Source organism: Argiope bruennichi, chromosome 10, assembly GCF_947563725.1.
Source record: "Argiope bruennichi chromosome 10, qqArgBrue1.1, whole genome shotgun sequence".
Classification (NCBI taxonomy): Eukaryota; Metazoa; Arthropoda; class Arachnida; order Araneae; family Araneidae; genus Argiope; species Argiope bruennichi.
The window spans coordinates 115,907,279-115,925,634 of record NC_079160.1 but is presented as its reverse complement, the minus strand read 5'-3'; the positions used below and the strand labels follow the sequence as shown (position 1 = coordinate 115,925,634).

At 26.3% G+C, this 18,356-nt stretch overlaps 1 protein-coding gene across 3 annotated transcripts in view; it reads right to left on the bottom strand.

The window, feature by feature from the left end:
* Positions 1-18,356, bottom strand: part of LOC129989007 (signal transducer and activator of transcription 5B-like) — a 56,975-nt gene that overhangs the window by 25,265 nt on the left and 13,354 nt on the right. For 2 of the 3 annotated variants that reach the window (XM_056097314.1, XM_056097312.1), the window contains exons 4-13: positions 17,612-17,701; positions 15,915-16,007; positions 14,794-14,875; positions 11,361-11,378; positions 10,288-10,400; positions 5,307-5,458; positions 4,975-5,136; positions 4,142-4,276; positions 1,890-1,937; positions 1,159-1,246 (exon numbers count right to left, since the gene is read on the bottom strand). In XM_056097314.1, the coding sequence (XP_055953289.1) occupies positions 1,159-1,246; positions 1,890-1,937; positions 4,142-4,276; positions 4,975-5,136; positions 5,307-5,458; positions 10,288-10,400; positions 11,361-11,378; positions 14,794-14,875; positions 15,915-16,007; positions 17,612-17,701 (981 nt within the window). The remainder of the gene's footprint in view (positions 1-1,158; positions 1,247-1,889; positions 1,938-4,141; positions 4,277-4,974; positions 5,137-5,306; positions 5,459-10,287; positions 10,401-11,360; positions 11,379-14,793; positions 14,876-15,914; positions 16,008-17,611; positions 17,702-18,356) is intronic. The other variant, XM_056097313.1, reaches the window with a different exon arrangement.

Sequence of the window (18,356 nt, the reverse complement as noted above, 5' to 3'; positions counted from 1 at the left end):
TTATGAATGGTTTATTTTTTGCTTACAACTATCAAAATTCGATAAATCAATGCACATATAGCATATAGGCAAAAACAGTAAAGTGATTAAAAACAAATCAAAACAGTATAAACTTATTGAAAAGGCGATGATACATTCTGAGTTGTCAAGACATCCAAGGATGATGAATTTAAAATATTATAATTTAATATTTTAACTGCAATATAAATAAAAATAAAATTTTCTAAACATAATATTAGGAAACTGCTTCCAAAAATGACATTGAAGTCTCAATTCATGTGCAAATAGCAAACATCATTTCAATAGATTCATATATCTTATGCAGGAAGCAACTAAACTTATTTTGTATATACTGTTATTAAAAGACAAGAGACATACAAAAATCATTTTCTATGAATTATTGAATTCATAAGGTAGCTCCTTTTACACAGAAGTAATTATGTGCACAAATTACAAAAAACGAAAAAATAAAGAATATATGATGAGAGTTTGGCAAGATAACATCTCCTTAAGATATGTTGAATTCCTCTATTCCTACTTTTATTAAATCATATTAAAATATTCTTAACACATGTATACATGAATGTATACAAAATACATGAATGTATACAGAATACATGAATAACACATGTATTCTGTCTTTTATGTATTTTAGGCAGAAGTTTCAATCTTTTGGTACTAAAACTGATTAAATTATGAAGCGTTGAAATCCCAATTTCAGATAATTTCTTCAAAGATAATTCCCTAAGTTGACCATGATGAAATTGGAAGTTTCATAATTCAATCAATTTTGGTTGCCAAAAATGGTACTTATACTTTTATTGATGTTTTTTTGTTTTCTGTTTAAAAATTAATATTCTGAGAATATTTTACTGGACATGACTAACAAAAACATGGGATAACATGTAAACGTCAGTCTTTTTTTTTTAATTCATTTATTTTGCAAAATTTAGATTGAATTTGATATTCAGTAATTCAAACATCATAAAAACCTCATTTGTCATTTAGAGCATTTTCCTAATTAACTTATCTCTTAACAGTTAAGAAATTCGATAACAGCCTGACTTAAAGAGTGCATCCTGTATATTATATATAAAAGGATTGAAAATTTAATCCAAAACAAACATACATTGTTTCTAATAAGAGATCTAAACTTACAAGATTTCGAAAACTGACACTTAATTGCCTTGTAGCCTGATGATATTCCATTGTTCCCATATTGTTTAAAATTTCTCCACTGGCTTCCCTGAAAGAGAAAATTAATTTTTGTAATTTAAAAAACAATTAAAATTTCAAAAAATTAGCTAAAAAAAATTTGACAACCATTTTATTAAGAATATTGAGAAAATGCTATAAGTAGCCTGAAAATGAGATTTAATAGAAATACATTTTCAATTTTCCCCCATAAAATTTTCAAATATTCTTACTAATTCCTCATAAAGTATCTGTAAACAGTATGTCGTGATTACAGCAAAATCCAACTCTCCAACCATTTGCCAAAATAAGAAAGGTGCCAAATAATATAGAATAAGAAGTAGGATATGTTCTAACATTTAGAATAAATTTAAAATAAAAACATATCTAATGTTTATTATATTAAGGTTCTAATAATTCTAATAACTAAAAGAAACTTTAATCCATTTACATACAAAATCAAGCACTTATCAAGCTTTAAAAATTAATTTGACATATGGGGAAATGTTAGTGGTAAAATTTGACAGAAAAATATATAACACAAGTTGCAAAATTATAATGTACCCTCTAATTTCAGATTATTAAAATAATATACTATAAACCATAAGAATATTTATATTAAAAATGCTCATTGTAATTTTTTTTTAAAATATGAACTTGCTAGAATAAACAAAGAAATTTAAAAAGACACTTACCCTGGTCCAACTTTATCATTTTTTAGGAGTGCAATAGCCTGTGCTTCACTAAAAAAAATACATGCATATATACATTTAAATTAATATCCAAATATTAACAAAAAAAATCAAACAATATTTGATAAAAAATGTTCATAAAAAAATAGCAGCAAGAAAAATTAAGGTATATAAAGAATTAAGAAATAAATTTGTTTTCCATAATCATTTTAAAATTAAAATTACTGATATTAATACGGAAAGTTTTAAACATGAAACACAGATATTTTCATAATAAATTTCTAAAGTGTTTGAATTTTGATTAACAACTAAGCACAATCTTTCAAAACTCAACCAGATGGGCAACTCAAATTATTCTGGTTATATCTTAAAATCTGAAACTCATCTTAAAAATTTGAAAAATTTTATAAATCAATTTTGAATGGATTAACTCAGAACATAGGCAGAGTGGAACTGCAGCAACAACCTTTTTTTCAAAGTATAAATATAATCACTAATTTAAATTTCCTATTAATATCTAAAAGCATCAACAATCTTAATAGCATTCCTTTATAAACTTTCAATAGTGGAACTGAAGGAGAAAAAGTATGCATTTCTTTATCAAGAGGAAAAACTTCTTAAAAGGAGTTACAATTTGCTCGTGACAATTTTTGTCATGGCTTATTTTGCGAATAGAAAAAGTTGCTGCCAAAAAAAATTCAGCACTTTCTCCTCTTTCAGAGATTGCAGTGGGGTTTTAAGCTTTTTTTTTCTCCATGTCAGAAAAATTTTTTACAGATCTGAAATTTGAATAGCTTAAAAATTGAATAAACAAAAAATAAAAATTAGCATTTTTTTTGTAAATAAACCAGAAAGTACAAAAAAAAAAAAAAAAAAAAAAAATTAGTTTTATTGTGACATCAAATTTTGTTATCTTGTTATTTTTCTTTAATTCTATCACTTCTTACAGTTAATTCACATCTCATTTTTATTGTTTTTTTTTTTTCTCTCTGTGCATAGAAATACTAAGCCAATTTTTCTGTTAGCCACATATATTCTTCGTCACTTAGCCAATTTTAATATAGTTCTCTACACTTTTATTTTTACTCTTAATATACAGAATAAGAGAAAACATTGAATATGTACACACAGTAATCAAGCAGTCTTTTAAAACTGTTGCAGTTCCCCCCCTCCAAGTATGATCCAATTCTTTCTGAGATTTTATCACTAAAAAATAGGCCAATTGGACATGCTAAAAAGTCTAAAATTTTTTTTAGTTTAAGTTAAATTAAGCTTATTAACTAAAACAAAACATTATTATCAGTTTATATTGCAATATTATGTGCCAAACGGCAAAACTAAAATCATCATTTATCATACCATTTTAGATCAGACAGCAATCATTAGTAAATAGTTTTTAAGGACTTTTTAAGAGATTGTTCAGTTCATAAAGTTCAGTTTTATTTGTATTTAAGCAAGTTATTTTTTAGTAATTTTGTATGGAATCAGGATAGATATTTGAAATATTTGCATCAATATACAAGGAGATTTTTAACAAGTCTCCTTGTATATTGATTTTACACTTAAAACTAAAAGCAGAAGTTTTAACATTCACAATCAGTCCAGCAAAATAAGATTTTTTGGGGAGAATGCTATAAACTCCATTCAATGGTTATTTCTCAAATTGCATAACACAATCATTCTGACTTGATAAAACTGTACACGAAAAGATTAAGCAAAAACATAAATTTGCAATAATTATTGATGTTTATTAAGTTTTTCTCCACTTTTTAATTCTAAATAGATAATAATCCACAATTTCAAGTTCTTCAGAAGCCGGTAATTTGTTTTGTGTCATTCAGGATGAGTTTCCAAAACCATCTCATATCAGTAATGTCAAACGTTTTTCTATTTATCCATTTCATGTTACCATTAAAGCATAAAATCCATTATTTAATAAAAATACTTCTGCATTCCAAAGCGAAATGAAATAGAAATTTCATTCATGCTTGAATTGACAGCTGATTTACGTATTTTATAACAAAATAACTTATAATCTTTTTAAGAATAAAATAACAAACAAGTTGCTGTCAAAAAAAATTCCTATTAACATTAATTATAGTACACTAATTAAATCCTTAAAAAATTATTTTTTTAATAAATCAGTACCATTTATTTTCCATTTTTAAAAAGCTTCCTTATTTCACAAATATCTAGATTTTATCAGAAATAACTCAACTATAATCTGAATAATAGCAAAATGCCTTTTTCCATACCTTATTATGGTAACTTTTACTTGAGGTGGTGTCATATAAACACTCAACTTTGATCCTACCAGCAACCTAACAGTTGCTGCAAACCGAGTATTTGTTTTTAAAACCTGAGGAGGCTGTTTTTCAATTATGAAAGTACTGAAATGAGAGAGAAAAAATAATAGATAAATCAACAAACATTTACAATTCTCGCAAAATATTTTTTTTATCAAATATTGATACAAATTTTACAAAGAGGAAAATTAAGAAAGGAACTTGATTTAAATTTTTTAGTCTTTGTTAGCCTTTTTTATTATAAATTCAAATAATGTATAAACTTTAATTATTATTTTTAAAATAAAATGCTGGCTATTTTTCTTCTTTTGTCATAATATGAAAATTACAATTAATAATTATTAATCCATGCTTGGTTATCTTACTCGTAATTTCTCTTAATTTAAAATCTTTTACATATTTAGATTAGCCATACTATCGCATCCATATTGCATACCAATAAAATTGTATTCATTGTAATATTAACTCGAGAAGGCTCCCCTTAAATGCTATTAATTATGATCACACTATCGTGTTGTTTATTATAATCAATTATTACATTCAAAACTATCGGTGGGAAAATATTGATATTCACTAAATGACGCAAAAACAAATCAAGTTCATTATTCCTGCTTACTTATTATAAGAATGAATTATAAAAATGCATCAAATTTAAAAGAAAAGACTATCTTTGCACAGAATCATATTCCATTTAATTAGGTTATACTGTAGTTGAAAAAATACACATTTTAAAATATAAGTGAAAAATATCCAAATAAATAATATTTACAACTTTAACTTACCTAGTAACCAAAGAACTTAATAAACCTGTTATCTGATTATTTAAAACAGGTAACTTTTCCATCACATTGCCAGGTATGTTAAGAGGAACCTGGCTAGCCAAAGTTTCGACTTGTCTGATCTGCTGTCTGTTTTGCCAAATAATATCAGCAAGAGCTTCGCACCTGAAAGTGTAATTCTGCTGGTAACAAAAATTACAAAACAAATTTTGCTAAATCTTAAATATTACAAAAAGTAATTTATTAAAAATCCATTCAAAATAAAAATATAAAACTGCTGTTTAATGAAACAAGATTTTAATGTTAAAAATTATTATAATGAGAAGATGATTTACCACTCCTGGATTTGATCAAGATTGTTAAGAAATGGTTCTCCATTGCCGGCTAACTGTTGAGCTCTTTTCCACTTGATTAGTTCTGTATCAAGGACTCTTTTTTGTAATTCATTGAGATCCATAAAGGTAGAATGGAATCCATCAATCAGTTTCTGTAAGGAATTCTCCCATGACTTTTCAAGCTTAATATTATCTCATAAATAACATGTATACTGATAATTATTTTGCATAAATTGGGCGAGGGAACATCAATTAATTTTTCTAGATAGACACCCATACTCTCCAACTTTGGGTGCTCCAGCATCAGTAGCACTTCTTAATGACATATTACATATAATGTAGTATTGTCAAATTATTAAAGAATAGATATTTCTAAAATATTTTAACAAATTAAAACATTTTTTAAAATTATTTGCAGGCATTTATTATTAGTATATAAGTGAAATAATTCTTTTAAAAATAACACAACACAATCTTATTGACAAAACAAATTAAAACTATTCACTAGACATTTGCATTTTTTTTTTCATTAAATAGGAACACATTTTTTTTTTTTTAATCACTCAGAGTAACATAACAAATAGTCATAAATTTTTGTAATAAAGAGTAATTTTAGTAGGTTTTTTTTTTTTTTATTCGTGCTGAAACAAGATTCCTTTTTTTTTTAAATTCATGCTGAAACATAATTGAGACCCACTAATCATGCATAAAATTCGTTTGCTACTAGCATTACTGTGAGCGAAGATTCGGGAAAAGCCCCACTCCCCATTTGTAATTTTCCGAACATTTTCACTACACGTTCGTAATGTTGCAATTTTACATAGCTAATATTTCTTTAATGCTAAATGCACCATTGTGGCATATGTTGGGACACATTAACGGCTTTTTGTTTTGTTACAAGTCTTTCAGTGACATGACTCAACAGCGATATTATAGTTTCCTTTTCAGTATTTATATTTGTCCAGTTAGCAACTTCGTGTACAAGATTCAAAAGTTGGGAAAATTTTCAAAACGCAGGACTTCATTTTTTAAAGATGACTATTGCAATACAATTTAACAGTTTTGCCAAATATTTTCTTCGCAGTTTTCTTTGACATTAAATTTAACCACACTTGAATGTTTGCCACAAACTTTTTTTCGTAAGAACTTCTTTGCTATCGAATTCATGTTTGACACAGTTTTCTGTAAATTTTATCACTAAAACAGTTCTTTTTTCACAATTGAATTAATTGCCGATTTCTCAAAAAGCAGAAAAAAAAAATGTGCAGGAAATTGCAAAGAATCACACTTCTGGTCACACTGATTTCAAAATTTGGTATACATCACTTGAAGTGTGATTAAGAGTGGAAATACATTATTAGTATGCACAATGCAAACAAACACTGAAATTTAACTGGTTTGATCATAGAAATAGAAGAATCATAATGATAGAAGATTGGCTATTAATGGGTTAAATATCTAGTATATACACTATTCATTGCATTTAAACTGTTTTGGCAAAGATCCCCCCCCTACTAAAATAAATAAAATAACAAAAAATATTATGCAACATAATTTTGGCCTAATCAACCTTTTAACCCTCTGAATTCCTTTGCTCTTTGAAATGTAGTTCTTTTAAAATCCAAAATGGCCGAAAGTATAAACGATAGAAGACGAGCATTTCCCTCCTCCTTCTTGTGGTCAAGAGTTCATTTGCAGCATAGGGAGAGTACTCGTATTGCCCTATTCCTGTAGTCAAATTACTGCTGAAGAATGAGGAGTTGTATACAAAATTTAAAAACACTTAATAATTTCACCAAAAGATTTTCCAGAAGTTCCATTTTTTTTTACAGCTGTGTTTGATTATAATTTATTAATTACGGAAAGAGGCATTTGATGTTGAAATATAACATTGAAATAGTATATCTGCATATTCATTTAAAATCATTGCTGCGTCAGAAAATTTAATCATTCAGGAGTTTTTTTCTCTCTCTCTCTCTCATCATTTTAAGAGCTATTGATATAAATAATTTACTGTAAGTACTTAAAAATTCTTATAAATTTTAATTATATATTAATTGAATCCCAAAGCTTGCATTTATTTATTAGAATATAAAGTGAATAATGTTCTAATGCTGAAAACTTATTAAGATATATGTAGATTCATATCTAAGAAATAACTTCATTAACAATGTAAATTTTCTAAATTTACTAAAATTTATTTATTAAAAATGACAGAATAGTAACACAGGGCAAATATTTTTTTGAAAAAATATTTTTCTGGTCGACATATACCAATTAAAATTTTGCAGGTATACTGCCAAAATTATTCAAATCAAAACCGCACCTTTCCCTTCCAAACGAATCTGCATACCCACAATAGCTGTTAAATACTAAAATATGCATACTACGAAAAAATGTCCGATTTTATGAATGCAGCAATAAAACTCCAAATTTCTAACCTAAGAAAACGTTTGCTAGCATTTTTTTTTTAATTATGTTCTTTGATTTAAGCAATGTACAAAAAATATATCAGCCAATTTTCAAACGATTTGCAGAATTCTTTAAGGAAGGAATATTTAATTTGTTACTTTAAAATTAAAACTGCTTCAAAAACTGGTATGGGGGGGGGGGGGCTTGAGCTTTCAAAAATAATTAATACTATTTTAAACACAGTTTTCTGAAACAATAAGCATTTTAATTTATTATGTTTACATACTTTCCAATATTTGTAAATTATGGATTGGGCCTGAAAGTTGGTCAAATTTCGGAATGGAAATAATTTTATTTACTATCAAATTTCATATCCATTCAATAATCTGTCCCGAGTTATCTATTTTTAGAAACTTCAGTATCATCCTCGTTAAAAGAATCATTTTCTAACAAAATAGAAATATTTTCTTCTTGAAAAGAGTTTGAAGTTTCAGCATCTTCCTCATCACTTATATCAAATCAGATTTATCTGAATCTTCAGAGTATTTTATTAATTTCTTTTTGAGTTAAAACTTTCTGATAACCCAGCATTTTAGCAAAAGATTTTAGTAGCTAGCGAGCAGAAAGCGTACTGTAAATTAAACATCTGCCCTCAAACACTTTCTGGAGACACCAATCAACAGTGATAGCGGGAATGGAAGCAACCACTGTTACAAAGACAAAATCGCCCCACACCATTTTACAACCCTGCTGAAAAAAGGGGAAGAAAATAAACAGGTGGCATTTCAGCCGCTCAGCCATTCTGTGGATGTCTGAATGTACAGCCGTCTCGGCCGCAATGGGAGTCAGAAGGTTAAAAAGTGTAAGCCTACAGTCAGTTACATTATTTTGAGCTCTATAACATTTTACTTCTCATATTAGTCAATTTGAACTATTGCATAACTTAAAATAATAGCATCAGAATGCAGAGGTATTATACAATATTACAATCAATTCTACTTGTTTTTTTTTTTAATTTAAAGGAAGAGAAACAAAGTTAAAATATTTTATTTGATGTTTATGTAATATCCAAAAGTTTTTTATCATTTTGGGAAGAACAAAATTCAACCTCTTCTCTATTCAAGCCTATTTAAAATATTTATCATGCAAATAATTTTACTATACAACTTGCAAAATTTTTATAGCACATTAACAACAAACACCTTTTTTTTAAAATAAAGGTTAAGTTGTCTTTTCTATTCTTCTAACATGAAATTTAAATACAATTAAAAGCAATACAACATTTCTTCAAGTTCTGAATATCTTCCTGAATTCTTAAATTCAATTTTTACTGCCCTTTTTTTAGTTAAAATTTTAGTCACTAGCAAATTATAAAACAACAGCATTACACATTTCCAAAATTAATTATACTAATAATTTAATTTCAATTAAACTTCATTTATTAAAAAGTTATATTTAGTATGAAACAAATAATTCAACATTTACATTCAATAAGAATAAAATCCTGAAATAAATATTAAAAATGTCAAAATTCGACTTTGCATATATATCCATAAAACCTAAGAGAATAGCATTTAAAAACATAGTTAACATTTTTGTTCAGAAAAGGGAATAAGCTACAATTATTAAAAAGAAGAATGGCCCAAGAAGCAAGCTAGCCTTTTACTCTGAAGATGACAAAGATTTAATAAAAAGAAGATCTTTCATGCTATTACTTAAAATAATTACTTCGTTAAAACTTTAATATTAAATTAACTAGAAGCAAATAACAAAACAAATTTGCAACTTTTTTGTTGTCGTTAATAGTAAAAATAAGAAATGAACATCTCAAGTGGGATTGCTTTATTTAATCAAAGAACATTATGAACAGAATTCTTCCTATAAATATGAAACTTCAGTAGCTAGGTGAAATAGAGTAGGCAAAAATCTTAAAGACAGATATAAATTAAGTTAATAATACTGCTTATCAAATTAAACAATTATTTAACAGTTTTATTGATGTTTTGATAAGGAATCTTTTCCTCGAGTTACAGCTTTAATAATATTTTCACAGAACAATATTTTTAAAGACACTATTAAATGGCTATTGATAAATCAATAAGGTAACCAATAATTGTTCAATGGGTTAGAGTATCATCATATTATGATATCCAATAATATAATGGCAATCCAATGGTTTTTAAAAGTCAAAAAAAAAATTATTAGGAAATACAATATTGACACACTTGTTACATTAAAAATGTTTAATAAATTGCACATTTTTGTAATTTATAATGTTTGTTGCATGTCATATTTGTATTACATATTTTTTGAGTGACTGGCAAATTGTCTTCAAAAATCAATGGGAATAAGTTTTACAGTGTTCCAAGTGTTCAAAAAGAAGTTATAATTTTTTAAACCATTGTTCAAATTTGGAAAGATAAAAGCAGTAAAATTTTTACTTATCACATTTCATAAAAATTGAAATTTATATTTTAAATAGCTGAAGATATTTTTTAAAAAAAAATTTTCAAAACATTCCTAAATAAACAGTTATTTATAGGTTATTACAAAAATAATAAATATCTACCATTCTTAAGCGAATTAATTCCTGAATTTGATTTCTCACTGCAGCATCATACAGATGCTTTTCTTTTTGAGCTTTGGTTATGAAATCAACATCCTGGCTTTGTTGCATTTGAGCTGCAAAACAAAGATTCAATTAAAACATTTAACACAGAAGTATAAACTACACCACAAATTTTTAAAGTTTAAAAAATAAACATATACTGAAAGTAAACAAGTTCAATGTCAGTGTGAATTTTAGAGGCACTTTAATAAGCTTGTCAACATTAAGTGAATATTTACCATATAAGTTTAAAAATCCAAAATAATATCTGAAATAAAACAGTGATCATCAAAATTTGAGTGATTATTAAAATTAAGTAAATTGCTGAAATGTGTCTAAAAGTTATTTATTAGCTAGTTTCAAAGTGCTACATAATTCCATGAACTTAATTCTACAATACTCCAGATTAAACAGTACTTTGAAATTAAATTAATCATGCAGATCATATTGCAATTTGGTTTAATTGGCATATTGCAAGTTTAAAGTTCAAATTATAAAAGTTTTTTTTAAATGTCAACTTTTATTAATTATAAGTTTATTTGATAAAACATGCAATAAGTTTTATTTTATAATCTTAACACATTATCAATTCAAATTATTCAGATGATCAGATGTTTATCATTTAACGCGGAGGGAAGTTACATGAATGTTATTAGGTTAATGCAAATTAAAAAAACAACCTCTCCATTGTGTGTTTTTTAAACTGATATTTATCTAAAACAATTGTTTTTGTAAACAAGTGTTTCAAATGCATTTTTTATTGATATCAAATTTAAATTTTTACTTCACTATTTCATTATTAATTTTTGAAAAAAAAATTTCGAATTAAAAAGAAATTTGAAGCTAATTTAAATAAATATAGAAGATAATTGCAAATTTTACAACATTTTTAATCGCATATGTAAGTAGTTTAATGGTTTAAAGTACTCACATTTTTACAGAAATAATTTCATCAGACTTTACATTAAATTCTGAAGAAAGAAATTTTCTTTAATTAGTATCTATAAAGAAGCAATTAAAAAATACATGCTTACGTCCATTCCAATAGCAGGCTGAAGGCAAAATATAATTTTTTAAAAAATCTGCATTCTACTGATAAAAGAAAATTATAAAAAAGCATATTAAAAAATACATTTTTGCAAATATTTCTAAGGTAAAATCTTTCATTTTAATCCTTTAACCTATAGCTGCAAGTTAAAATTTCATCACATTGGATTTTACACAATTGACTGCACACTGCTACAAAGTATACAGAGGTGGGGGGGGGGAGGTAGGACCAACTATGAATTTCCAATATTTACTAAATTTTATAATATTATATATTGAATATTAAGTTAAATATCTAGTTGAAAGAAGTTATTTTTAAGTAAACTTTTAGTAATTTCTTCATATATTATATTTTAATTAGTTTTAAATTATTTGTACAGAGTGAAAGTTATATACAAAATACGAACATTTAATTTTTAAAATTCTTCTGAAGTTATCTTTTTATCTGAATCAATTATTAAATGATGCAAATAGCTTTCCTAAATAATTTTCAGTTTATTAGAATTCAATTATAAATGCAAACGATTTTATTAAAAAAATTTAAAACTGCAGATATTAATTTTATTAACGCAAACAATGTTTATTGCCACCATTTACTCTGACAGTAAAATTTGCATTATTTTTTTGATAAAAATATTCTTTTTCTTCATTATTATATTGTGTTACTTTATTTCTTATTTTTATAACATCAATTTATTAATGTTATTTCTGCTTTCCTCTGAAAGCCTTTTTGATAAAATCATATTTTCTCAGTTATCAGAAGATAAAAATAGTTATGTGAAGAAGAATGGTTAAGATTCTTAGTTTCAGAGAATGGTTAAGATTCTTAGTTTCAGAGAATGGTTTGTTTTCCAGAGAAATTGCAAAACTATTAATATGCTCAAAAAGAGTTGCAAGTAGCTTCTTGAAAGATCCTGATCAATATATATAAACAATCTGGTAGAAAATAGTCACATTGAACAAAAAGAAGCGTAATTAAGTCTTTTCTCATTACCAATCTTCGAGTAGAACTGTGCAAATTGTTTTGTTCAAGCAGAACTGTGCATATTGTTTTGTTCAAGCAGAACTGTGCATATTGTTTTGTTCAAGCAGAACTGTGCATATTGTTTTGTTCAAGCAGAACTGTGCATATTGTTTTGTTCAAGCAGAACTGTGCATATTGTTTTGTTCAAGCAGAACTGTATGTAATGTACTTTTAAAATCTTCATATGCAAAATATATTGAAATGAAAAATTGCTATTTACAAAACTACAAATGATTACTCATGCAGAAAGAACAAAATATATCTATGGAAATAAATAAAACGACATAATTTTCTGAGATGAAAAGAAATTTAATTTGGTTATACCTGTGGCTTCTGATATTAATGGCATGATTTACATCGTGAACAAACAGTATTTTCTAAACACCAATTCGGCACTGGCAGTGTTATAAAAAGATAACTTTTTTCTGGAATTAAAAACTCTGAAGGATATCAAGACTGTTTAATGAAAAATTGGACAAATTTATCCCACTAGAAAAAGGTTGAATAAATTTGTTCATCAACCCTCAAAGTCTTTCAATAAATCCATTGCTTATAGTTTCCATCAGGCATAATTAATAATTTAGATTAATGTTTTCAAATAATCTTTTTAATAAATTTTCTATAAATTGCTATTAACCAATATTTTAAATTGATGACATGGGACAATAAGAAAAAAAAAGTACTGCAGAGATAAATCTTCAAAAAAAAAAAAAAAAAGTCAGGAATCTGAATTTCTTCAAAGAGGATTGCTAAAATAAAGATATTCCTATTTTTTGCAATTACTCGTATGTAAAATTACAGTGTTAGCTTTTAATTTTTTTTTCAGCAAAATTTATATTTTCTTGAAACATGCGGACAACTCTTTCAATTATCCATTTCTTACTGCTTCTGAAAACTTACCCTGTTTTTTCCATGACATACTCTGTTGTATACAGCATAAGTCAATTGCTGAATGCATTCAGGGGCAAGTTCACATTTATTTTCTTTGAAAATAATTTACAATTTGGAGTGGAATAGTTGTGACGCCTTCAAATAATACTTTCTGCTGAATTTTATGCCAATTAATCCGCTTCCAAAACTGAATTCATTGTTGGAACAACTCTGGTGCAAGATAGAATTTTATTGATGAGATATGGGCCAACTTTTCTTAAGAAAATGGCATCGATCAAAATACTATATCAGAGAGCCAGATGCAAGAGTTGATTGTGAGAAAATTGTTTAATTGCAATCAGTTAAACTTTCTTTCCAGGCATTTGAAGTAAATGGGCTAGGAAGCCAGTTTCATACTACCAATAAAATGAAAGCCAACAAATGATAGCACAAGTCATGGAAGGGTTTTGAAAATACTCAAGTTCCTTGAGGGTCAGTGGGACATTTATCCCACCTCCTTGTGAAAAAATTAAAAGCAGAAAAAATTTTCAGTCTTTAGCCTCAGATGCAAAATACTTTATTGTCAGGGATAAGATTTCCAACTATATGTTTTTTTCCCAGGTAAGAATATTTTTTTTTTAATATAGTACCCCTTAAAGGGTTTTAAAAAAATGAGCTTTAAAGAAAAGCTGCCAAGTTTTATTATTCAGATATAGTTATTATAAAATAATTAGATCTGAATGCAAGGGGAAAAAAAATATAGTTACCATATTTTTCCTACACATGTGGCCAAATGCACAATTCAATGCAGAATGCATTTATTTGCTGAAAAATGGAAACGTTTTGCAACATTTGTTGAAATTTCTTGAAGCAATTGCAATAAAATAGAGACAAAAGGGATGCAAAATGCATGAATTTTTTTTAATTAACTATATCACCCAATAATAAATAGTACTTTCTGGCAGCCTCCCCCCTAAAAAAATGAAATTTCAGAACAAAAATTATATAATTATTTAAAATAATTTTAGTTTTAAGAATACAAATTAAAGTAATTAATGCAAAAGCAGACTGTTTATAGTAAATGCATTATTATTTTAATACCCATAAAAAGAAGCAACAAGGGAGTTTCTGATTAAGTCGTCTTATCAACATCTGAAGACAGTACTAACCAAAACTATTCCCTACACAATACCTTATTCATTAAATATGTACATCTATGTAGAATTTTTAGCGCGTCTTCCCTGTAACTAAGGCGTCCCGGGTTCGAGTCCTGGTTGTTCACTACCCTGTGTTCTATCTGTGAGGTGTGTGGATGAGCCCCCCTGTAAAAAGGGGTTGTTCAAACGAGTGTGTGTGTGCCATCTTCAGATGAGCTATAAATCAGACTTCTGCCCTTAAGTGCTCAGGGGACTTTACCATCAGAAGCTACTGCGAAAAAAACCTTGCCTAAAATAGTCACACAACAACAACATGTACAATTTTTTCCTCTCCTTCCTTGCTTACTTAAAAAAAAAATTATTACAAACCTTGTCGTTTTGAGCTCTCCTGATACTGAATGACAAACGCTTCCTGGCACTGTAGCATCTTTCTTAAATCTTCTCCGGATTCCTAAATAAAGAGGAGGGGAAGAAAAAAAATTACCGTTTTTCTCATTTCAATAGCATCGAAAACATAAAATTTGGTCACTAAACCTAAATTTCTAAATATTTTATGAATCAATTTTTTAAAAAATGGAGTTTTAAAAAATGTAATGGTAAATGGACGAAATAAGACACTCATCTACAATTTTAAGACCATCCACTGAATATAATCCATCGTAGCAACATTTTTCATATAAAAAAAGCATATAAATCCAAATCTCATTTGGAAAACTTAAGATATTGATATTAATCTTGATTTTTTTCTCCCATAATTACAGAGCTTAATGTATATCTGCATAAAATTTAGTAAATACCATAATAGTTCATGTTTGAAAATTTTTTCTACATAATATTGCTACAATAAAATTAAATATATCTGAGAGTATTGTTTATGAAATGATGAAAAAGGCTTTACTTAAGGTATCATCACCATAAGGATGAAACTTCAAATTTACTAAGTATGTAGTAAAAAATAAATATTGATTGTCATATTATAAATATATTAACAAATATTTGAAATTAAGTACTGTATAAAGTGTAAATAACAAACTCGTCATCAGAATTAATATTAAAAATAGCAAATTAATCAATAAAATCAACGGCTGAAGAATGCAAAATTTCATCCAAAACAAATCCTAAATAATATAGCCATCCATACTTTACATCAAGATACTATAAGAAAGAAAATGTTTACCACAAATAAACTATTTTCTTAAGTCTTTTTTTGTTGTTGTTGTTGTTAGTTGTCATTTTGCATTTTATGCATAAAAAACATTTCAACACAATACAAAATAAACTTTTTTGCAAATTATAACCAGTAAATATTTGTTTTAAATTTGTATTTTATTAATTTTGTTACCATTTATACTTCAACTTCACATATTTAACATTTTTAATCTTAAAAATATGTATTGAGAGATTAAAATAAAAATAAAGGTACTTTTACAGAAAGGCATAGATTTACAAATAGTGTTATACATTTAAAATACAACAAAATTTTCACTCACCTGTGCTTTCTGTCTCAATTTGTCCAGTGCAAGATTAATTTCTTGAACTGGATCAGGAGCAAGATGAATTGCACTTGAAACACCCCTCATAAACTAAAAGCATAAAAAAAAAAAAAAATTTAAATACATGCTACTGCTTACACAAACAAAAAATTAACTTCAATGATCTTGACTAGAAAGTGACATTTTAACATTTATGCTAATGCAATTTTAGTCTCTTTATATATTTTTTTTCCTTATGAAAATGATAATTTTTTTAATATTTATATTTTTTACAAAACAAATACATATAATTATATACAAAAATATATACATAAAATACATACAAAATTTAAATAAAAATTATAAAATAAATGAAAAGTTTGTTAACTAAAAACTAATTTGCTGGTAATATGACAGCATTAAAAAAAAAAAAAAAAAGTCACATCTGAACCAAATGTGATTATTAGGCTTTTCTTTACATCTTTGTACCATTTTTATAAATAGCATCATTATCATGGAAAATAAGAAGTAGAATTATAGATAAGAACATCAACAAAATAGAACATTCAAAATGCATACAACATAAAATATATATAAATTTTTCATTTTTTAGGAAAAATTTATTTAATATTTAGTCACATGTATATTTAAAAAATGTATGATCAGTTTTTATATTCATTTATATGTATCTTCATAATTCAGTAATAATAAACTTTATATTTAGAAAAAAAATTAAAAACAAGGGAAATAAATATTTGTGTTTGAAAGGAAAAAGGAATTAAATAGCCTGTAAAGTGAAATATCACCTTACAAAAAGCTAAACCAATTTTTTACATAATATATATCTTACATAGTTTTAAAAATAACTGACTGCTTAATAAGTTAAATGCCATGCATGACTAGAGACAGAATCATAAGAAGACAATTTCAAAAAGATAATTTTCATGAACAGCTGACAAAGTACTACCAAATAAAACAAAAGTCAAAAAAATCTAAGAATTTACATTAAAATCATATTTTCACAAATTATTTATAGGCTGAATCTTTATGTAAATTGTATGATGTGATGGGCATGATAATGCTAAAAATGACCATGAAATGCTGAAGCATGAGAAGCCAACCAGAACATGGCTGACTGTTGAACTTAAGATCCACCAAATTTAGCATGCAAATTACCATTTTTTTTTTTTTTTTTTTGATAGTATATACTCATTAAGAAAAGATTTTCAACAATTTTTTTTCAATTATAAGTTAATAAAAATTTTAAAGTTTGCCCATAACTTTTATAGCACATTACTATACAAAAAAAAAAAAAAAAAAAAATCATCCTCACATCACTTAAAAATACACGTTAATAGTTTTTCATAAATAATTTTGTTTCCATAGATGTTCTCCAAATTATTATAAATTTTTAAAAATATTTTTAATGTATATTTTCTTTGTTCTAATTACTGATTTATATTCATGCATATTATAATCGTATTAAATTTTCTTACATGTATTATTGCTACAGTAAAATTAAAACAAACTTTTGCCATAAAATTAGATTAATCAAACATAATGCATCACATAATGATTTGGATTTCAAGTTAAAATTCTCTCTCAGATGACAAAGTTAAAACCTTATAAAGCACCAGACATAATTTGGAGAAATGTGACTATACAAAAATGTATTGTACTCAGAACATCTTACTTGAATTTAATTTTTTACTTACATCTTCAGCATGTTGAACTATCCTCATTTCAGTATTTAGACAATGTTTGATCACTCTTACTAGTTGCTGTGGTTGGCTTGAGTATTTAGCCTTTAAAAAGAAAATGTTAATAAAATGGCAATATGATCCAATAGTCAAATAAATACACAGAAATAACACTAAAAGTATTACTTAAACTGTAACAAAAAAAGACTGTTCAATCTCGACTTCTAATAATAAAGGCATGTGTGTGTATGTATGTATGCATGCATGCGAGTGTATGCATGAATAGGCACTCAGCAAGTCATGAGCTTGTCTTAGAACTACCAAATTTCGTACATATAAATTTTGGAGAGAAAATGTGAGCTAACAATAGATTTTTAAAAATTTTAATTAGATTATATATTATAAAATAATTAAGCAAAACTTTGATGTTTTTCCCACAATAACTTTTAAATATATTTCTTATTGCAGCACAAAAATGATTTTGACATCATCCTACATATATATACATATATATTTGTAGTCTAAGACTAGTTTATATATTAGTGCAATTTCATTCTGAATTTTAGCAATTTTATTTTTAAAATCCCCCCGCTATTTTTAACAGATTATATTGTTGTAATGAAATTCAAACTATTGTTTATCGTTTTATCAAATATTCAACCACATTATTTTCTTCCAGTATTTAAAGAAGGGTTCTGTTTAATATCTGTGTGAACTTTACAATATGAAAAAAAAAAAAATTAAGAATGAAATTTTTAAG